We start from the raw sequence: 23680 nt of genomic DNA, 5'->3' as shown, positions 1-23680 counted from the left end.
TAGTTTATATCAAAAAACGTACAGAAACCTTAAAATACTTACGCTGTCATATTCAAGAACTTCAGGTGCTGATGAAGATGCTGATGATTGGGTATTTCTTACTCCACTGAAATAAATGAAACAATGCTTTCCAGCACCTTCAATAACAGAGGCTGGAGTTCCACACAATTATTTCAACTTCAACAATTCTGAAGTAACTATGTGAAATAATATTAAAACACTTCTTCCACTTACAAAGGCTGTGGTTTTCACCTTGTAGCATATGCCTAACTATGGAAGCTTGTACTGTACCTCATGTTCAAAAGTTAGGACCTGTGAGCACCTGAAATGAGAGTGCGTAACTGAACGAGAAATAAAAGTGAACGTTTTATCGAGGTATTAAACTGCATTCATATAAAAGAATGCAAAACAGGTTTGTAAGTCCAGGCAAGATCAATTCTGCAAGGTACCTCAGATACTCCTCATCACAAAAGATCACCTTGTTTCCCTCCACCTCTCTTCCTTCAACTTACAGCCACTACTTAAAGTTTCCCTTTACTTGCAAGGTGCCCTCCTCATTCAAATTCAGTCCTGTAGCAAGGTTAAAACAACTAGAGAGTGCGCAGCTTTCAATAAAAATAGCAAAGTATCTGTTTTCAGCTTGTTGCTAGAAAGAATGTTGCAATGGTGACGTGCGCATAATTATGGGATTCGTAGATGTACTAACAATAATTTTGGCCTAGGCTACAATGCTGTAGGGACAATAACAGACTCTAATGCATCTGACTGCTTAAGGACCTGCTTGACCCATGCAGATCTCCACAGCCCACAAAGAAGCCTGTACTAGAGCATCTTCATTCTTGCTGCCTGAGCTGGCTAGATTAAAGCTGCCTCAGTTATTGCCCATCTTTTTTTTTTTTTTGCCACATCTAATTTTCACACATGTACACAGATCGAGTCTAGAAACACACTTTGAGCCATTTCTTTTTGCTTAATTGTGGACTTAACTACAACTTAGCTATACCATTAAAACCAGTAAGAGTCTCACTTGTAAAGCTTACCCACTTCATACATAGATGACTAGCTTTTGAACATCAAGACATCATCTTGTAGAAACAATATGAAAAATAAAAACAAATAAATAAACTGCAGCTGAGGTTTTGGTTATCACTAAATATCAGTGGGAAATTTCAGAAACCAGTAACAAGACATATTATTTAAAATTATTTTTAAACCCTTCATGATACAGTCTGCATAGGGGAGCTCTGGGAAGATACTGGGCCTGAATTGAGATATGCACAAGAGTCAATATCCTTCTGTCACAGAAGCACTGTAAACATTAATACGCAGCCATGTGACTTGCTAGCAGACAAGGAGCCTATTCTCTCTTTTCTTACACCCACTTCCTTAACCCACAGCTGGAGAAGGGAATTTACAATGACAACGGCAAATGTGCAGTTCTAATACTGCCACTGCAAAGAGGAACTTGCAGCAGAACATATTTCAAACAAAGTAGCAGAATTACATTTTTAACAAATATATGTATGTGATTACCAACATCCAACCGATACAAATTCACTTCAATTAAGCCCTATTTAACTCTGCTGCTTCCACATTCCCCGATGGGTTTCAACAAATCAATCTGATTGCATATCTTTTTACCTTTCAGCTTCTGCCACAAGAGCAACACGTCCATAGTCCCAGACTTTCTTCCTTATAACGGAAAACACCAATATCAAAATCTAGAAAATAAAAATAGAGATCTTTATATTCCATTTTGTAATCAACTTTCTTAGATGCATAAGTACTGCCAGAAAAATGCTGTCCTAGATCTTAAACCAACTATCACATGTTACCTGCCTACAAACCAACCTACTGGGACCAAAGGACCAGAACAGCTACCTTCCTGTTCTAATTTATGAAGGAATTCTGAATGCCATATTTCTGAACTGAATAATATTAAGGTTTGTGACAGACAGGAGGAATTCAAAACTTTCACATATGCACCTATACTGTTTTCCTTTACTTGCACTCAGAACTGTGATGGAAGACTTCCAAAGCAATTTTTTTAAATTATTTTTTATTTAACAGCAATGTAACTGGCTGTAGGGAGTTTAACTTCTTTTTCAAGAATTATTTTATATCCTACTCAGTGATACGTTACTACAACTCATAAAATCCAGAAACTTATTTGATCTCTCAAATTTATTTTTGATTCCCTCCCAATATTTTCACTTTTTTAAGAGGCTAAGTAAAAAAAAATTAATAATCAACGTATTTCACAGATGAACCATCCTTTTATTTTTTAGAAGAACTCGCTCCGTATGAGGCAGAACTAACAAGGCCTGTTTTCTATGCATATGTTAACACATACACCCTTGCCTTCCAGCCCCTCCTTACAACCCATACCTGTTTGGCTAGAAAGTAGTGCCAGTGATGTAACTTATCTCCCACTACGCAATACTGAAGAGCCAGCCAGGATACATGTCAAGATTACCCAGCTAACTTCCGCATTTCGCAACAAATAAAGCCTTCTTACAATAACCTTTTCCCTAACAGGGAATAAAATTCTTTATTTGTCCATGAATTACTTCATGCAATTCATAAATTTCAGGGATGCCAAGTCCTCTATAATCTACGACAACTCTGGTTGAAATTGGCTACTGTGTCTTCCAGCCATTAGGAGGAGGAGCTGACAGGCAAAATGGGCGGACAATGCAATGCATAAGCCTCACTTCCTCAGGAAACCAGGCTAGAAATAATATTCAGAAACCCATCAACTGGCAGTTATTAAAGGGATTTGCAATAAACATGTCATAAACATAGGAGGAGTACAGAAGTTGCTAAATAAATTGCAGTACTCAGTAGCTGAACAAGAAAAAGTCTTCCGCATTGCAGCTAATTCTTCCTGTTTGAGGCAAGGGTGCAATGCAGAGGCTCAGTATCTTTACATTCAACCACAGCTTAGAAAAAAAAATACCCCCAAACAATTTAACAATGTCTTATTAAATGCAACTATATAGTTTTCAGGTACATCTTCTAGTTCTTGCAGAACTACCAGCTTAGACCTCACACAGTTAGTTTTAAGTTTCTTCACATGGCTTTCTAGAATTTGGGAACTGTGATCCCTTCAGTCTTATTATCAGAAACCTCATTTATCATGCCAATTTGCTGGTCTACAGCTCTTTTTTCCCCCCCCCCCCCCTAGTGGCTTAAGAACACTGTGACCAAACTCATCAAAATAACCAAAATTTTTATTGGAATCCCACACCTGCCTTCGCAAACTAATTCATTTATTCTTTTTATCTGGACTGAGCTGATTAGTACACTATTTCTTCGCCAGTTTCACAAAATCTAATCCAAAAACTTGTGAAGTGACAGATTTTCCATACTGCATTTCCTCTTGCAAAACAATCAAGACATTTTCCCCTGGACAAGGAATTTAGCAATGGCATTCCCTTCCCAGAAATATACCCAGAGTAAGGGAAGAATAATCTTACCACTAAGACAAAACACAGAAGTTTGAGTTACCACTACAAAGCCCACCGTGACTCTAAATACAGACCCAATCATACTGCACTCTTCCTACGTTTACACATCCAATGTGCAGTTCCCATATAGGTGAAATGACAGCATCACTGTTATTAATATTACAAACATGCCTTAAAGCTCCCAGGATGGCCTTCACATATTTATTATTTTTGAAGATTCTTAGAAACAAATCACTACCTGATAAATACAGAATTCAGCACAATCTGTAACTTTTGAGAAGGCACTAGTATTTTCAATATAATAAATAGAAACCAGGCTTACAAAAAAGCAGGTGATATCAAGCAGCAAGACAGTTGGGATTCCACCAAAAGTTACTCCCTGGAGCACCGTGCTGCCCCGGGCAGTGCTGTAGCAGTATGTCTCATTTGTTGAGTTGAAAAATCCGGTTCTACTCCAGGAATAGGCCAGATGAGAACCTCCAATACCCAGAAAGAAGACAGGGCTCATCTTGTCTTTCCCTTAATAAAAAAGAAGCAACCAAGTGAAAAGCCTGCCTGATATTTGCAAGATGTACTGTATTACAAGTACAGAAAGCACAGGAAGATTCAGCAAGGAAACTACTTCGGAAAAAATAGTCATATTTGACAATCACTCCTCTTCATCTGAGAAATACTTTTGCAATAACTGATGGACTCAGTTGTTGGTAGTACCCAAGTGAGAATGCCTCACATCTACTAATCCTGTCCTCTACAGACACCTGAGGAAAGCTACTGAAGAACACACAAACTTTTCCATCATCTAACCTATAACATTGAACTACTTATTTCAGGCTGGATTCTGATTCTAGAAGTAACACAGGGCACTAGACATTCTAACACATGATAGCAGTTCAAAGACTTTGCTCCTAGCTGATGAGCATGTGTGACCATACTAGCTTGCAAATTACAAAATCACATGTCAAGGCCTTGAGATCATTAACAAAATTGTCACTAATCTCCAGAAAAGAATTACTACACAAATACAGTCCTCTTTCTCTGTTCTTTGGATATTGCATGTTTTCCTTTTTAACAGGAGGATTTAGCTAAGAGAACAGCACAGTAACTACAGCATGTTGTTAACACTTTTGTTAACAAAACATTTTGGTTTTGAATATTTTCAATTTTCTAAGAGAACAGCCATCTACCTCATTTTATTCAACTGACTTACTCAGATTATTCAGTAGAGTACAAGACCACACAAGACTTAGCTACTGATACAAATGCCTTTTTTTAATAAGCGCATACAACTGCCCACTTATTTTGAGACTTTCCACTTCAAGCATTTCTTTTCTCGGACCTTATAAATGTGATGGTTCTTATCTACTTTGGACAAAAACACGTTCCATTTAGAACATGCTTCTAACTGATAAATTCATAAAGAAAGCATACCCCAAAAAGCTCTACCCTTGGAAATCAAAGACTGTAGGTCCTCATCGCAGGCCTAGGTGCACTGCTTCGGGGATATCAAGCTTCTGCAAGAAGGCTGAACATAACAGTGCTATTCTCGAGGATGAAAATGAAAGAATATGGTTAACCACAAGGTCTCCTTTTAAACAGAAACAAACAAAAAAACCCCTCCAAACAAATATAGAACAGCTAGCATGGAGAGTACTCCTCCCAAAAGAGAATTTACTCAGCGTTAGACCACACGGAGGAAAGAGGCAGCCTTTGTCCCAGCTGACAAGCACGCTGCGAAGAACTACACGTGATTTGTGCTGTGAACCTGTTCTTGCTTTCTAAGAACTGAAATTTAGCGCTGACAGAGGAGCGATTTTTAGCATGCTTCGGAACCTTCCATGATATCAATCGCTGAGACCGCAGGTTAAAACGGAAGCAACGCACCCAGCTCATCAGATACAGTTTCCGAGCTTGCAAGCTTTTACTTTTAAGCGAGGAAGCTGTTGAGAAGATAACGAGAACAGCAACACCTCCCCCACGTGGAGCTGCGAGGCTGCAGCCTAACGAGAACGAGACCTCGCAGGGAACGCGAGCCCCGCGCTGTTCCCTCAGAGGGGCTGAGGGGAGCGGGCAGCACACGCCCCAGCCCCGCGGCCACCCCTCAGGGCTCGGCTCGGCTCGCCCTCTCTCCCGCCCCGCGGCCGCCTCACGCCACCCCTACCTACCTACCCGCCCTCCTCTACCTGCACGGCCGCGACCTTGCTGCTCCCTGCCGTCCCTCTGTCGCTGCACGGCCCCGACCTACCGGCCCGAGCAACAAGTCCCGTCCCCGCGCATGCGTGCCGCCCCGCGTCCAGGCCGGCAGCCGCCGCGAGGCAGCGGGCGGGGCGGGAAGCGGCGGCGGCCGTTGGTCCCCGGGATCCCTGACGAGGCAGCGCGGCGGGCCGATTTCGCTCCCCGACTGCGGCCGCCTCCTTATCCGTGTTTTGCAAAGCCTGAAACGCTGCCCTCAGAGAAGGAACGCTACAGGAAAATCATGAGGGGAAGCTGCTCTTGCTTTCATGAGCTCTTTCTTCTGTAGCGCTGCCAAAAGTATTACAGGACTACTGGGAGAGGCAGTCACCCGATTTCACTTAGCGAGATTTTGTTTTACCACAGGACCAGCTTGGCACTGTTTATTCCCGGACGGCAGGATCAGCAAAAGGCTTTCAGATGGAGGCCAGGGTCTGACAGAATTGCCTTTAACACATCAGGAGCCAAGTTTTCATCTAACGCCAATGGGTGATATCTGTAGTGGCTCACAGCAGTTATTTTAGGCTTTTACTAATCTATGAAAATTTTACACTGCTTCCTAAAGACAGCAATCTGCTGAAGATGAAAGGATTTTCTAGCTACTTGATGACAGCTAAGTTTTAATGTTAGTGTGGGTGACGATGCTATCATAGAGTCATAGAATCATTAAGGGTGGAAAAGACCTCTACGATCATCACATCCATCTACTGACTCATTCCCACCATGCCCACTGACCACATCCCTCAGTGCCACATCTCCACAGTTCTTGAGCAACTCCAAGGATGGTGACCTCCCCGGGCAGCCTGTGCCAGCGCCCAACCACTCTGAGGTTTGGAGTAAACCATTTTGTGTCTCCATGATGTACATTAGAGGTTAGCCTCCCCCCCCCCCCCCCAAAAAAAGCAAAGGGCTTTTTTTAGCAGAAAAGGAAGAAGAGAGGTGAGGTTTCTACAGGGTCACTGCATTTCCCAGCTCCCAGACTGATCCAGGGCACAAGCACACAGGTGCCAGTGGAGCAGTCCATGCACTCAGATGGGCAGCTATGAAATAAATTCAAGAATAGTAGTAATATGAATGTTCCATGAAATACTCAAAGCCTCTTGTCTCCATGCACCTATAAAGACATAAATTGCATTCAAGTCTTGAAATTTGAAAAAAAAAAAAAAAAGGGGGGGAGTTTAAGTTAATGTGTCTGCAAAAGGTCTGGGATGAGATTGATTCCCAGCCATCACAAAAGACATCCTATCCTTCACAGAAGTTAATTGCTTCCAGACAACAGACCGAAACACAGTACGACAAGGCCCTGCTGTCTGCTGCTTCCCTACCCTTTATTTTAGTGTTCCCTCAACAGCTATGTGATACCTGGCACTGCCACCTTCATCGTCTCCCATTTCTGCATCCTTCGCCCTTGGTTGACATGATTGACTTTGATGGGCAGCAGGTACCTGAGGAAGGAGAAGGTGATGAAGAAAATTAATGATTCAGAGGGACGCAGGGAAACTGCTTGCTGTAAAGGATTTGCACTGCTGCCTCCACTCTCATGGATGAAGCAGCAGTGATGTTTCACAGTGGTGATCCACCCTAAAAACAACCCAAACCATCAGGGCATTGAAAGATTCATTCTCATTTTACACCAATCAAAATCTCAGGCCAGTACTCAGTCATCCATTTTTTTTTATGTTTTAAAGAAATTAGCATTTGAGCTGCCTAAAAGACATCATCTCCTCCCACTGGCAATCCCACTCCTTCTTCTCCATGTGTACGTGTTCAAACTGCATTTCTTCAGTGTCTGCATGCGTGCCCGCTACCCTGCCATTTTATTAATCCACATGAGAAGAATTGCTTCTCTGTCAAATCCCCATCTCATTTTTCAGGAATGCCTGCTCAGTGCATGGAAACTTGTAGCTGCACGTATGCTATGTGTCTTCTCCCACTCCATCTGGCAAAAAGGGAAAAAGTCCCAGTTATACACAGTAACGAAGAGATATCTTAAGATAGAATTATTTCATAATTCACCTAGCATCTGCATAGCAGATAATCTGAGACTTCAAATTGGCCATAAACATTTACATTAGATAGAAAATGAAACAAAAGTCCTCATCATAAAGAGGAGTTTGAAGAGCTCAGATTCACTGCTGAAATGAAGAAATTCCATTATTGTTGAATGGTGTTAAAGCTTTCAACTTAAAAGCACACACTTTTCTACTTGGGGCTAAGATGATATTAACGTTTGATGTGTTACAGAGTAATTATTCTGTTCTGGCTTTTCTGAAATAGATCTTCATGTGGACAGATTATTTAGAATTGGGAATTCAAAGTAGAGTACTTCTTTTTGAAACCAAATCTTATTTATGTGGCTACAGCTCTTATATTTTTAGAACCAAAATCCGTTTGGTTGATTTTCTCACTGTTTTCCTTAGCTGTTTGTACTTTAGATTTTTGTCTTACTTTTCAGAATTGTGGAGATCTTGCTATGGCTGGACTGCCTTATTCTGTGGCGTAAAATAGGTGATGTTCAGTGGACTTGACATCATAGTCGTGACATTCCTGGTTCTGAAGACTTTTGCCCAGCTGCAAAATCATTTCTCTTTCTCTTTTGTCATTTGTTTTGTTTTTTTTTTCCTCCTCCTCTGTCTAGACAGGCTCTTTAGCTAAGTGGTGTGATTTTGTTTATCTCTAATTTCAGCAGCAGAGTCACATTTCCCTCCTCCCTACCTCTTGTAAATAGGGATTTGTTTACCACTGTCTGTTCTCTTGGTGACAAAAGCCACATACTGTCATTAGTTAGCAAACATTTAATTATGTTGCTAGAGCAGATGGAAGTCCAGCGTCAGGACCTAGGGAGCAGGTCCTCAGAATTTAAAATTCTTCCATCTTCACTGTATTTCCCACTCTCCATAACCACTTCGCAGCTCTTTAGCTCCGAGTTGAACAAGTGTGCAGGATATTTACACTTACCCGCAGGACTCTTCCCTTGCATGAGCAAGGCAAAGGTATTTTGTTAAATGTCCTTATGGCTGAAGAGCGGAGCTGTCACTTTCCGTTTGATTTATCACAGCAGGGCTTCCCTTGATGGGTGAACTTCCAACAAGACATCAATAGTATCTGGGCCATGAGTATGAGGTGGCCTGATGCTTTACCATGCGTAGCACCTCTTCACGGGGTTACAACTGCTTCTGTCTCTGAAGAAACCCATCAGCCCAGCTTGCTGTTCCTTACCTATTTGCTTATTCAAATCTATCTTAATGGATTTAATTCAGGTTTCTAGCCTCGCAGCTCATTGCTACCTTTTAATCTTTGCTTTCATCTTGCAATCTGTTTACAAGCCTCAAAATACCGAAGGATTTAGAGTGGGCATTATGGAGTCTTCCTCTGAAACCCTGAGCATTTATATGTGCACAATAAAAAATGGAAAAAATCTGGACAGAGAGAAGAATTTAAGTGAATTCTAATCATAATACAAAAATACAAATTTAAGTTAACAGACTTATACTTGATTTCTCCTCTTTTTAATTCTTTTCTTAGTGCTGCTTCTCTTTCACAGATAATGTTGATTTTCAAGGTAAAGATAGCCTTGTGTTAATAATTGAATGTATTTCTACTAATAAATAGAATTCACTATTATACAAAATATTTAACTAAATATATCTAGCAATATAGAATAGAAATGTGCCTTGTTTTTCTTTCACAATTTTTGTCAGATAGGAAATGGTAAATGAGGTGTTGGTGTTGATGGTTGAGCATGATTCATCTTTCTCATGATCTTTGTCAAGTTATATTTGCACGAAAGCTGGAATTGTATTGAAATATACAAGTAACTGCAGTCTGAAGCAGCAATACTGAAAAGTACATGAGAAATGTGCAGGGGGAAAAAGTATGCTGATTACAGTGGTTTTTTTTTTTCATTAAAAACAGATTTATTAAACAGTAAAGTATTGCCCCTATTCTGTGCATTGAGCTCATTGTTTTTGATCATCCTGATTATGTATAAGCAGGAGTCTCCAGGAGTGTTCCTGGACTTCTGTAATGATACCTCAGCTGGGAACACTGCCAGACACAGCCATGCCATCTGCCAAACCTTGCCGTAGCCCTATCTGGGCTAAGACACTCCTATGACTTGCCACAGGACAATGCATGGAATTCTCCATCGCTCACCTGTGCGCAGCATGAGATTTCAAATGTTTGTTTTGTGGGTAGATGCAGCTGTGGATAATCTTTTGCTGACACATAGAAAGTTTAGGTCTATTATCAGTATGTGGAAATGAAACTACCGTTGATGTGACACATTTTGGTATAAAAATAGGACAAGGAAACCTGAAATATGGATGACATCATTGTTTTTTGACTATACATATTATGTTAATGCCTATCCATGCATTAACCCTGTTAATTTGTCTGAAGGGATTTAATGCATAGGTAACGTCGCACTAACCATAATTTAGGTGGCTCCAAGAGAGAGCGGGGAATGGAGAAGCCATCTGTCACAACCCTGTCTCTTCCATGGAAGGGGACTGCACCTGGCCTGGTGTCTGATTTAGGTGAAACAGAAGGCAGGTGTATTTATCCCCAGCCTAATATTCCAAACCATTTATGGCTCCTAATGCTCTGCTTTTCCTGGACACAATGCATGTTAGCTTTTGCAAGGTGGTCTGGTGTTCTTGCCTCTGAGCTCAACAGCTGTCCTGACCACATAAAGCAACTCCTGCTGCAACAGCACTGGAGTGAGACCTGGGCAGATATTAGCATTTTTTTGCTTGAACAGAAAGCAGGGCAGTTGCTTACATAGGAGCCACTAAATGCTGCAGGAGATGTAACAGCCTGACCTATTGGAAGGCTGAGACCTGTAACACCAAGATGGGCTTGAACAGACAATGTTGTCAACCAACCTCTTAAGTTCTGTTTTTAATGAGAGTAGAACTGAAGAAGAAGAAAAGTTTCCTTTTTTTTTTCTTTGAACACTAAGCAGTTTGACAACTTTGAGCAAGCTGGTCCCTAAACTGGTCAGCCTGCTTCATCCACTCTGTATCTGCAGAGTTTGTGGCTTTCATCCCGAGGAACTGGGCTCCAAGGCTCTCATCCTGGCCCTGCCTGATTCACTGGCCTGGCTTGCCCTAAAAGTCAGCATCAAGCACACTGCTTGGCCATTTAGAAATGCCTTTTACCACATCTTTAAGTTCTCAAACGCTTCAGTCTTAATATAGATTGTTATAATTTAAATAAGTATGTTTTCAAAATATCAGTGTATTTAAATGGAAACCTGGATTAAATAATTTTTGAAAGGACTTTTAAAATGAGTGATTTCTATTTTCCTTGGGCAAAAATTTCCCCTTCCGACTCCTGGATTTAAATATGAAAAAAAAATCCTAGTACAGCCTATGAGGAATTCAAAGAGCTCTGATTTTATTTGCTAACTCAAAGCAAACCTGAACAACTGAACTGAGAGTTACACTTCATAGCATCTTTGTCCTGCCTGGGAGTTCGCACCAAGAATTATCTCTATAGATTTGTGTGACTCAGCCATTAGGCCTGATCTGTTAATTTAAGGGCTTGGTTTTGCAAAGATTACGGAAGGTCCCGGTCACACTTGGCACTGCGGCAGCGGCTCAGCTCCTTTGCACATCCATGCCACAGTGTTTCTGCATGGGGGGGCACTATTGGCAGCAGGATGATCGTGGTGAGCCCATGCAGGGGGTCAGGTGCAAGTGTGCAGAGCCAATTGGTGACAGGATGCCAAGTGTCTTAAGCAGGAAGCTGTGAAGTTGTTGCAGTGACAAACAACCATGCACAAGGGCACTAGGGCTTCTTCCATATAGAAAGATACTGCAGCCTGGGCCTGGCTTGAGCAGAGCTTGGCTGGGAGGTGTGGGGTGCAGCCTTCCCCCATTTATCCTTTCTTACAACTCCTTTTTTGTGATGATTTTATTTCCTCTAATCCTTTTTTTTCTTTCCATTTTTCTCCTTTCAAATATATGCAAAGGGTATAAAGATATTCCTTCACACCCATTCCAGCTATAGAAACATGACATGTTTAACATTGCCTCATGATTGTGTGTCTGAGCTCTGTAAAAATGGAAAGCCATGTTTTCACTGCAAGATGATCTTAAACACACTGCTGATCTATGGACCACTGGAGAATTTTTCTCCCTGTAAATACACAGTAGCAGATGACAAGAGCTATATTGTTCATTTAACTAATATAGTTTACGTACAGTACTTGTTCAATTCTAACAGTGATTAAAGTTTTGTTGATAGAAGCTGTGGTTGGCTGGTACCTTTGAAAATCAGGTTATTTATTTTGGTGTCTAAACAGGGACTTGAAAATATTGGCCAAGGCAATTTGCTCAAGGTCATTATACCGACTCAGGGACAGAACTGGGAGGAGAACTTGGATCACTTTCATTCTCCCTTCCTCTTGATATATTCCATACAGCTTCAGTAAAGCAGATGCTTATATGTACCAATTATGTATCAGATTATAATGAGGTGAGTGATCAGAATTAATCCAGGTAGAGTTACAAGTAGATTCCAGAGTGAGACAGGCTCCGGGGCAGGGGGAAGGTCTGTATCCCATTGCAGCGGTGGGGCAGGCTATTCCTGCTTTCACAGCACCTTTTATTTTATGCTTTCTGGATCAGTTCCTGGCACTGCACCACACATAGGTGTATGCAAACAGCTGAGAGGGTCAGTGCAAGCTGGCACTGCTGCACAGAGCCCTGAGGGGAACAGACTAATTTTGGGTCTAAGGCCCAAAATAACAGACTGCTGTGGAGAAGGGCAATGCAGCTTGATCGTAGATCCTTTGTGCTGTAGTTCCTTTCTGCTGTAGTTTCTGTGATGATTAGGAAGGGTTTTGTATGTCAGTGTAAGACCACAAACTTATCAATCAAATTATCACAGAGAGAGCATTTTTCCGAGGATGTGAAATTATGTCAAGAAAGCAGTTCCCATCTGCTTTTCTTAGGAAACAAGACAGCTGTGCTCTGTAAATGCTGTGGTTTGTGTACCAGTTTCAAGGCAAGCCCAGGCAACAGAGTATTTCCATGTTCCACCATGCCTCTGAGCCTTAGCATACTTAGGTTAGCATACATTTAAGAATTTTCCAGCCTGGGAAGACAGAAGCAAGCTGAGAGCGAGCCAAGTGGTGCACTCTCCAAAGTGTTTGGGGAGATAGTTTTCCAACATCCTCTGCACTGGGCTTGCAGAACCTGAGCTTTATTGAAAACACTATTTTCCTGTAGTCTGCCATTGAGTTGTTCAAACAGATCTGGTCAAACTGAGTCAGTATTTCAAAAGAATTCCAGGTTATTTACATCTCTGCTCTGCTTGCAGTAACTGATGTCTAGTTTTGTTGTCAGAGAGGTAAAACATTCCTATTTTAGAGTCATAGCAGAAAAGAGGGACTAAACACACAAATTTTCCTCAAATCAATGAAAGTTGAGCTTTAATTTCCTTTTTGTGCCTTTGAAAACCTTTTGCATGTGTATGATTGGCTAAACAACTCTGAGTTCTGTGCCAGTGACTGCTGCAGCTGGCAGCCATGCTGCAGAAATGCATCAAATTTAAGTCACCATATTTTCACTACATTTTTTCAGCCAGAAAAGCTTATAGTTATCAGCTTCAAATACATGGTATTTTCTGCAGAACTTTGTGTTGAGCACAAAATTAAGGTTTAGAAATGCATTTGGTTGCTATGTGCAAAAGTTGGCCTTTCCTGTATTATTAATGCATTTAAATAAGCAAATGGTTAAGTAAGAAAAAAAACAAAAACTCAAAGTTCGCGTTTCACGCTGTAAGTGGCCTGCCAAGTGTGGCTAGATTCCCTTTTAAAATCAAATGAACACAATGCATCTCCCAGAGCCCTGTAGTATGAATGCTAAAAGGATTAAAGCTAGTCAGATCACACCGCTTTATTTTGCTCTTTACAAGGGCCGTGTTAAATCCAAGACTTTATACCCTTTGTTTGCACAGATATGGCTACATGGCAGGAAATTACATAATTTAACCTCTGCCATGAAGTAAAATACTGCTTTGTGTTCTGCTTTGGATTCAAATACGCAAAGAACTGTGTTTTCTCCCATTCTTTCCTACTGAAATCTTTTTCATTAAAAAGCAACAATATACAAAAACGGTTAAAAGAACACTATAAAAATAACATAAATATTTAAGTGGAAACAGCTTTGTAGTAACTGCTTGAGAAGAGGCATTTGACCCACACACTCCTTTCTTAGCACTGCGGCACTGTTTGAAGGTGAAAGAAAATCAGGGGCTATTGTACTATTGCTTATTATGGGACTCTCAAAGCTGTAAACAATCTGGACAGAAGGGGAATAGAATGAACAGTGTAAATAAGAAATCACCATAAAGAGTAAAGAGCTCGGTAGGTTTTAAAGATGAGTTACTATTAACCACTTGAAATCTTTTAAGAGAGATAAAATCTTTTAAAATGCACTTGGAATGCTCTGTAGCCATTCTGTGGCCGTTCTTAGAAGAGATGGCAGAACTTTCTGAAGAGAAAGAAGTAGTACTGTATGATGCAAAGTTTGCAGACAAATAAGCCTGGCTCTTTCTGTTTTAATGGAATGAATGTGAAGCATCAAGATGAGGGGCTATGATCTGATTTCTATCATTTTTAAATTGGCTTTAACTTTTGAATCTCCTGACCCTACCAAAACCATGCTGCCAGCAGTTCACCCAGGGCCAGACAGCAGCTCTGAGGTACTGCTGGACGTGTTCTGATTTCCACTTCATCAGCCTTTCCATCAGAGATAACGTGCTGTTAGCATCGAGGAGAAAAGCCATGTGCAAGCAATTATTTTGAAATGGAATCCATCTAGTGTAAAACCTGCTGACACGCAATAGCCCCAGCATTGCCAGGGAAGCAGATGTTACAGATGGAAAACAACTCAATGAGTAGCTCCGCTCAATTTCCTGCCGTTGCAGGTGTCTCTTCTGCCAACATATTTGTTAAGGCACCATTCATGTTAGTGTTAAATATTTCAGTGAGGTCTAGTGGAAACCTCTGGGCAATTACTCCACTGTTCAGATGTATCAAATCAGTGAAGTCTAAAGTACTTATCAGTTCTATCTTGTCCTCCCTGTCCAAACTATGGGCTAATTTTATCTTTTATCTCACACTGGTTTTTGTGATTTTCTATGAAAGAAATGTTCTTTTTCTTTTTTTTGTACTAAACCAACACATTACTATTTTGTGTGTCAGCTCACCATGCATAACAGAAGAGGTTTGATTCAGATTTCCCTCTTCTTGGCCTTTCGTCTTCATGTTTGGCCTGCAGAGGAAAAGCATCTTCCAGCAAAGTTAGCAACACAAATTATTCAGCTTTCTTTAACATGTAGTTCATAATCTTTCTGCCTTTGCAGCTTCTCCTGGTAATAAAGTACAGCCCCTGGAATACAGCATTATTCTTTCTTTGAATGGGGAAAAAGTGATTGATATTCTCTTTTTTCATAGCAAAAGAAGAAAGAACATTCAGAAAGAGCATATACATTTATTAGAAAAATAAATGGTGATCCTACAAAATAGTGGTAACACATACTCCTGCCCCATTTACAAATAAAGCACAAACGAGGACAGCAGGGAGAAGGCTGCTGGAAGGACAGAAGAGGCTGTATTTAAACAGTTGTGTTTGCTTTTCTGTAGGAAAAAAAATATCTCAGAGAGCTCTTTTCTGCCAGAACACTGGCACTTTGCAAATGCTGCCAACACACCCTGTGAGCAAGCCAGCTGACATCAGCTGACCAAGAACATGGTGGGACTTTGGACACTTTATCCATTCCTCTTCAAACAGATGTTTTTTTGTCTGGGCTGTTTGAACAGGACAAGCCCATGAGTAAATGCAGAAGCCTACTTAAGGAAGATGTGTTGCAAGTCAATGTGATTTAAGTCATATAGCACCACAGTAACGGGAATTACGTACCTGAGCTTAAGGTCAGACCAGGTTTGCAACCTCTCTCTCAAATGAAATGGGGTTTTTACTATATTGGATATGTTGTGTGGTAAATGCACTCCTGGCAAAAGGGAATACCATTCCCATTGCTGCCTGGAGCTTCACCATCAGCATTTGCTAGTGGGAACCCAAGAGGACGTGACCTGTCAGGCATTTCCATTGGAGATGGCCAATTCAGCCTGGTTGCCCATAACACTGTGAAACCCTGGGCCCTTTTCTGCAGAGTCGCTTTGCAGCTGTGAGGCCCCAGCACGCCCTGGTGCCTGTAGTATCTCCTTCCCAGGTGCAGGACTCTGCAATTCTCTTTGTTGAACTATCTTTTAAAACTTTTCCGTGGTAGATTTTGCACAATAGATGAATTGTAAGGTGTGTTTATGCAAATTCCAATGAGCTAAACCTGCCTGGGTGCTGTTATTCTGGCTCTTTATGCAAGCTATTCCTGCCCTAGTGAAAAAGCAACTGTCCTTAGAGGTAGAGGAACAATGAAAGCCACCACCCTGTGGAGATGGCTTCCCAGTATCTTTCAGCAGTCATCAGGCATTTTCAAAGAACAAGTATTGAGCAAATCAGAGCATTTCTAGACCAGGCTGGTGGCTGGCAGTGTCTGGAGCTGAAGTGGCAAAGAGATGAGATAACGACCCTCTGGCCTGCTCATTGCTTTTGTGGTAGAACTTCTCAAATTTTTTGAAGGCCTCACCTCTGAGGAAGAAAGAAGCTTACTATGATATTTTCTTGCATTGTCATTTTTGAGAACTGGAACTGCTATTTGCCAATCTAAGGAAGAGCTGTACCATGACCCACAGCAGCTTGCTGACCTGGATGAAAGCAAACCCTGCAAACAAAAACTGCAGATCCCATTAGCGTCATTGAGTAGACCCTGTGCAATCATCCCACCAGAACCAAACCACTTGCACCCAGTGCTGCCCAGACACCTCACGAAAGAGAGCAAGGCCTTCCCTGCCCTTTTCTCCCTGCATAAAGGCAACAACAAATCCCAGGGCTGCCTCCCTGGCAGGGGGTGCGCTGCTGTCCCACAGCCAAGCATGCACCGAGGGACTTGAGACTGAAAAACGACTCAGAAACAGAACCTCTGCTTGTATTGTTCTCCACTGTGGCAAGTTCACACCTGTATCTCAACACTATTCTTTCTTTTACCACACTTCTGGACTCAAAGGACACCGATTTTGTAGAAAAAAAGATCAGACCAAAGTCAGGACAGAGATGTGTTCCTGTCTCTATATGAGAAGCCTGCTGAACAAATTAGGACATTTATTGGAGCAGACAAAAACTGTGGCCTTTCACGTTACTCGAACAAAAGGCCATTCTGGTCTGGGCCCAGCTGTAATATAAAAGAACTATACTCATGAGAATTCAGTTCTTGGAAAATCGGATCCTCACCAGTGCACTGCAAATGTGTTTGAACCATTCCTGTTTCCCAGGATAATGGCCGTGTAATTAGGCTAACCCTTTCACACTTTCTCTTTTAACCCATTAGATTTATTTACCAAAAATCATTGCATAGATATGCCCAGTAACTATCTTAGAGATCTGTTTGAAACTAGATAAAGCTTAAACATGGAGGTTCTCTCTTCATCGCATCCCGGCTTCCATTAAAACTGTAAGTTCCTCAGACATCATGTCCTGCAGCCCCCCATAAATTCTCTGCCTGACACCCTGAATGCACCATGGAGGCTCTAATACACATTACCTAAAAAGAGCTACTATAAAATTCCTGACCTTTTCTTGTTTGTGTGACAAAGGGAGAATGGCAACTCTACCAATCAGACCAGATAATCACTCTCCTGTGAAAAGCCTACAATCCACATCCTCTGTTTTCTTCTTAGCTGAACTTCCATTGCATTTGCTCAATAATTTTTTTTTTATGTGTGAAGTCCATAAATCACCCTCCAATACACATAGGACAAGGGAGAGATTTCATCCTGGTAGTTCAGATATCAGCTGCAGGAGAAGTCGCATCTGGATCCAGAAGTGCTGGGTGCTGTGGTGTCCTCAGGCATTGTCATCTCTCGCATGGACTTTTATTTGAGCAGCCCTCACTATACAGCAGGACCAATCACTTGAGTAAAGATGAAATGGACAGATAAAGGTTTCACAACATTTTCTTCAAAAGGTTCAAAAGGCAGAACAGGCAGTACAGGAGGTGCTCAGTCAGGTTCTCTTGGAAGCTTTGCCCTCCTCCTTCTCCAGTAAGGCTGCCTCAGCTCACGCTGCCTTTGGTGGGAGATGAACCACATGGGGGGCTTTTGTAAGAGCTCAGTACTTTGGGTCCTGCAGCCACGCTTTTCTCAGGACACAGCATTCAGCCTGGACACTGAGTGAAAATGGATTGGTTCTTTCTCATTCACAGTGACAGAAGTCATCCACAGATCTGTTGATAATGATGAAGGCATTTTGTGCTTATGCTCCAGACATCCCGTGCTTGTTCCTGCTGGAGGACAAGAATCTGCCCCAAAAGCTGAGCTCCTTAAGACTTTCATTGTTCAAGTTTTATTTTTTCAATTATCTTCTCCTGTTATTGGTTTTAAAAACAAACTTCCGTGCCTTATGCCAGCAAATGCCAAGGAAGCCAAGGATGTGAGCTTCAGGTTTGAAGATTGCTTCAAGGCAAAAAGCAGTCCCCTCCACCCAGCCTCCCTTCACCTTTGCTCTGCAGAGCCAGCTCTCTTTTGTTTTTTTTTGACACTGTTCAGAACATCAACACTCGTTATTGGGGTTGTGGAGAAGCAGAGTGGTTTCTTGTGTTCACTGAGAGATTATCTGCCTGTATGTAAAGCCATCTTCTTTTAAGCACAGGCATTATTGAGCCCACATCTAAAATGCCAGTATTGTGCCTCTTCCACCTACCACCCTGTGACCCATGAACGATGTAAAAGGCCATAACCTATCCAACCACTATGATTCACCTGGTACATCTATTCAGAGATCATAGTGGGACCTGCCCTCCCACCTCCGATATTTTAAGTTATTTTGTAATGCCTGCCATAAAGGTGGACGCTCTGCTGGAGCTTTATTCTCCTGACAGATATTGGCTGCTTCAGGCAGCAACTCCATGGACATGTTTCCTGCCTGCGTAGGAGACGCTGCTCACTCAGAGGGTATTTTGGGCAGAAGTTTACAGGGAGTTAAAAGAGCAGGGAAATATCTTCCCGGTGCAGGAATCTGGGAGCTCCCCTAAACCCCCTGTGTCAGCTTGGTGGTGCGCAGAGGTGTTAAACTGGCATGTATCTATCGAGGCAGGGGTGAGCCTTTTAAGTCCCCTGCTTCATCCCCACTTGTGGAATTTGTTGTGCCAGTGGGATGAGGCTGGCTATAAAACCTCTGTCCCACTCTGCAGCCAGCGAGTGCACCGCAGCCCTGCTGACATCCCCGTTCCCCCCTGCAAACCACCGATAGGCCAGGATGGAGGCAAGCTTCACTCGGATGCTCTACGCTCTCTGTCTGGCTGCCATGGCCTGTGCCTTCACCCAGGAAGAGTTCAAGGATGCGATGCTGAAGCAGCTGGGGCTCTCTGAAGTCCCTAAGCTTCATAAGAGAGACCTGGTGGATCTGGTCATCCCCGAGCATGTGAAGAACAAGTACATTTCCATGCTGAAGCGGCACAGGGGGAAGCGCCGTGCCTCACCCAGCTTGGCCAGCATCCTGCAGGGGATCCCAGGCAATGCAGGTAATACCCTGAGCAGGGCAGGCCACGGGGAGTGGGGCTGGGGTCAGGCTCTGAGGGGGAGCAGGGTGGAAAAAATGTGTGTACCCCATGGTCCTGGCAAAGGATGTGATACAAAAACCCTGGTGCCCAGGCACGTAGCATCCCAGGCAGCAAAGGCAAACACTTTGTCATTGCAATTTCTGCAGTTTCCTGATTTCACGCACAGCACCGGCACAAAGGGATGCACGCCTTTTGATGCTTGCTCTATTTAGGATGAATTATAAATAGGAGATTTCTTCCCATTCTTCCCATTGTCCCCACATTGCAGTTTCAGATGTAGAAAAAATAGTTTATTGCAAGATATTAAGTATGCATTAGAAAAGGTATGTTTAGGGGCTGTCTCTGCTACAAGGAATCATACCGGAGCACGCAAGCAATGTTATGTGACAACTGTGGATAAGGTGCAGTGGATGGCAATGACAGGCTGTCTTTTTGTCTCTATGTCACGGACAGAAGTCTTCTATTCTGACCCCATGCGCCAGAACTTCATCTTTGACATGGAGGGGAGAATACCAAAAAACAGTGAAGTGACAATGGCCGAGCTGAAGCTTTTCAAGAAGCCCCTGGACAGGGCGAACTTGCCAGCCAGGCAGCCCCATCGGCCTGTCTCCAATGCCAGGGTCAGCATCTACTGGGTGCAGCGACAGCACGATGGCACAAACAGGACCTCGCTGATCGATTCCCGGTATGTGCTGGGGATTGTGGAGCTGATAAGATCAGACATTAGGTTAAGGCTGCAAATATGCAATGATGTGTTGAAGAGATGCATTTCTGTGCCAGATGATGGACTGCTCCTCTAATCGTAGAATCACAGAATCACTGAATGGCTTGGGTTGGAAGGGACTTCAAAGATCATCCTAGTTCCAGCCCTCCTGATGCAGGCAGGGTAGCCAGCCCCTAAATCAGGCACAGATCAGGCTGCCTAGGGCCCCATCCGACCTGGCTGTGAACACCTCCATGGATGAGGCATCCACAGCTTCTCTGGGCAGTGCATTCCAGTGCCTCATCACCCTCTCAGTGAAAACCTTCCCCTGACATCTATTCTAAATCTCACCCCCTTTAGTCTAAAACCATTCCCCCTTGTCCTATCACTATCATACCATAAAAAAAGTTGATTTTACTCTTCTTTATAAGCTCTCTTTAAGTAATGGAAGGACACACTGAGGTCCCTCCAGAGCCTTCTCTTCTCCAAGCTAAATAAGCCCCACTCCCTCAGCCTCACTTGCTTACCTCTCAGTTTAACTCAAGGAGTTACTGGCTGCTGGTAGGCTTTCTGTTGGCCATTTCATTTGCCACTTTCAACACGTAAATTTTGCAAAAATTATCTGTTTCTACAGTCTCAAGTTCTGTGAAAGCTTCACAATCCTTGAAAACAGAATTAGACATCAAATAAATTTTCTGAGTGGGCAGAACATATGGCCCTCACACAGGTAGGACAAGAACAGGCGGGAGGTGCATGCTTTGCAGAGAGGTTGTGGAGTCTCCTTCTCTGCTTTCCTGTGTGAGTGCTGTAGGGAACCTGCTTTAGCAAAGGGTTGGACCAGATGATCTCCAGAGGTCCCTTCCAACCCCTACGATTCCTTTAAATAGTTAATTGCTGTGGGTACTTGCCCAGAGCTGCTCAGCAAGAGTTATCGTGTGACCAAGGCACATGGCAATGCACAGAAAGTAAATTATTCCGCAGCAAACACAGCACCGTGAGCTTTGTCTGATGGACTTCTGTCTGCCTGGCAGGCTGGTTCCCATAAGAGAGTCGGGCTGGAAGAACTTTGACGTGACACAGGCTGTGCACTACTGGCTGCGGAACAAGAGGCGGGAGCCAATGGTCCTGCAGGTCTGGATCGAAGGGGAAAGGGTGGGCAGCTACGCTGCAGAGGTTGCCAAAGCCGTGCGCTTCACCTCACAGGATGCTGGGGACAGAGCCGTGGGCAGACCCGAGCTGGTGCTTTACACCCTTGACTTGGAGGACTATGGGTGAGTATGATGCTGGCATCCATGCAGATTTGCCCCTAAGTTACTGCACTCACTTGGTTGCCTGAATTTTCAAATGAAACCTGAGTGCGGTCTGAGCTTCCCAGCTCAAGGCTGTGCCATCAGCCTTCCCTATTTCCTGATGTTTCTCCCTTCTCACACAGGGGCCCTGGAGACTGCAAGGATGGTGTGCAGGCAGGGAAGTCCACCTGCTGCCGGCAGAAGCACTACATCAACTTCCGTGAGCTCTCCTGGACACAGTACTGGGTCATCGAGCCAGCAGGGTACCAGGCTTACAGCTGCCGGGGGGGCTGCCTGCAGCTTCCCAGCCCACTGCAGCGCTGGGGAGCCAGGGAGCGTGCCTGCGCTGTGGCTGAGAGCTCCCCGCTCCCCGTCATGTACCTGGTCCGGAGGGACAACCGCACAGAGATTGAGGCGACTGAGTTTCCCAACATGATCATTGAGAAGTGCAGCTGCATGGCAGACGGTGCAGCACTTCTGTGAGGGACAGACTTAGGGGAGTAAGGGGGTGCTGGTAGGCCTGGAGGAGGTGCATCTCTCTGGGTTTGGTGTGGCTGCCTCTGGGTTATTTCAGTCCCTGCCCCAGGGCACTGTAAGCAGCTGCAGGTGACAGGCAAGGACAGTGATCGCAGCCAGGTGCAGAAATCAAGCCTGGGTTCAGCTTTTAGTTCCTTGGTTCCCAGTGCTTTGTGCATTTTGGTCCTTGTCTGCCTAAGTTGTGTTTACTGTGGACGGCAGAGCAAAAGCACTTACATGTATATGTAGTATACACACATATGCACATGTATCACAAATACATGCGCATATGTACATATTGTATACATGCATATTGTATATATATGTATTTTCTACATACATACATATATGTACATAGAAAGTTGCTTAGAGCTTAAATGAATGTATATATGTAAGTATGCATTGTATGCATATATATGTGGATATACACGTACATACAGTATTGTCCAGAACCCAAAGGACAGTATTGTTGTAACCAAAGGGTTTGGCACAGTTTTAAGCAGAATTTAGAGTTCTGAAGCCAATGGACATATTGGGACTTAGGCTTGCTTGCACAAATAATGGTTCGTAGAATCAGGTTCTCATTTTTCTGATCGTGTATTACAGTTTTTTTCAATTTAGAGCTATTTTTCTGGTCTTAATTGCTTTCAAAATTAAGTAAACAATAAAATATGATTATTAAAATAGCCATGAGTTTGCTTATAATTATTCCTAGGTGTAAGAGTGGAGAAAAAAAAATCTGTAACATTTCTGACTGTATCCCAGTGTCCAGCTCCTTCATGCACACACCAAGCAACAGCCCTTCTTTGCCATGTCTGTGTCTCTGCCTGCTCATGATAAAGATTATCTGCTCACGCAGGCAGGGGCAGGGCTGAATCAGGGAGGAGCACACACCACTGGTGCTTTTCTCCACGTGATGACAGGCGTAATCTTTTGAACAATGTAGAATCATAGAAAATGCTCCTTGAACTCTGGCACTGGGGCCATGCCCACTGCCCTCTGGTGCAGCACCTGTCCCCGACCCCCAGCTGCCCCTCCCCTGACACAGCTCCATGCTGTTCCCTTGGGCCCTGCTGCTGTCACAGAGAGCAGAGCTCAGCGCTGCCTTCCGCTCCCTGTGAGGAGCTGCAGCCACCATGAGGCCTCCCCTCAGCTCCTCTGCTCTGTGCTCCTCACACACCTTGTCCTCCAGGCCCTTCTCCATCCTTGCAGCCCTTCTTTGGACATACTTTAATAGATTTATGTCCTTCCACCCTCAAGCAAGTACCGGGCTGCTGACTAGAGTGTCACTGATGGCAACAATTTCCACACATCATGTCAGCCTCTTCAGTTCATAACCTGCTGAGATACTCCTGCAAGGTGCTGGCTGAACACACTGCTGGTGAGAGGGCTCCTACACCAGTTTGACTGGCTGGACACAAACAAGGCAAACCTTTCCCCAGGAGCCTGCTTCCTTGGAGATACTCAAAAGCTGTTTGGACGTAGCTCTGGACAACCTGCCCTAGGTCTCCCTGCTTGAGCTGTGGGGTTATGCAAGGTGACCTCTAGAGAGGGCTTCTCACCTCAACCACTCTGTGATGCTGTGAAGAGGGGGATTGTATGGGCCCAACCGTGACTTTAGCTTGTCCATCAGGAAGGTTGAGAAGTCAGGTGTCCCTGCCACCCTGCAGGAGGCCAGCTCTGAGGTCACCAGCCATACCTGCCTTCCCCTCGGCTTGTGGATGAGCTGGCACCTTTCACTTGTGCAAATGCTGGTGACAAAAAAAAAAAAAAAAAAAAAAAAA

At 43.4% G+C, this 23680-nt stretch overlaps 2 protein-coding genes across 11 annotated transcripts in view; one reads left to right on the top strand and one right to left on the bottom strand.

Moving 5' to 3' along the window:
- TMEM63A (transmembrane protein 63A) overlaps window positions 1-6048 on the bottom strand; it is a 29692-nt gene extending 23644 nt beyond the window's left edge. Inside the window, exons 1-5 of one of the 10 annotated variants that reach the window (XM_021389725.1) lie at window positions 5633-6047; window positions 4899-5007; window positions 3793-3989; window positions 1642-1721; window positions 43-106 (exon numbers count right to left, since the gene is read on the bottom strand). In XM_021389725.1, the coding sequence (XP_021245400.1) occupies window positions 43-106; window positions 1642-1721; window positions 3793-3978 (330 nt within the window). In that variant the 5' untranslated portion in view covers window positions 3979-3989; window positions 4899-5007; window positions 5633-6047. Of the gene's footprint in view, window positions 1-42; window positions 113-1641; window positions 1722-3792; window positions 3990-4898; window positions 5013-5632 lie in introns of those variants that run through there. The other 9 variants (XM_021389721.1, XM_021389726.1, XM_021389719.1 and 6 more) reach the window with 9 other exon arrangements.
- On the top strand, window positions 13308-22945 carry LEFTY1 (left-right determination factor 1). The gene is made up of 4 exons (XM_021392595.1): window positions 13308-19349; window positions 19842-20073; window positions 21123-21362; window positions 21524-22945. The coding sequence occupies exons 1-4, from the start codon at window positions 19085-19087 to the stop codon at window positions 21861-21863; spliced, it is 1077 nt and encodes a 358-aa protein (XP_021248270.1). The 5' UTR covers window positions 13308-19084; the 3' UTR covers window positions 21864-22945.

This window comes from Numida meleagris, chromosome 3 (assembly GCF_002078875.1).
Source record: "Numida meleagris isolate 19003 breed g44 Domestic line chromosome 3, NumMel1.0, whole genome shotgun sequence".
Lineage (NCBI taxonomy): Eukaryota > Metazoa > Chordata > Aves > Galliformes > Numididae > Numida > Numida meleagris.
This window is presented reverse-complemented; position numbering and strand designations above follow the sequence as displayed.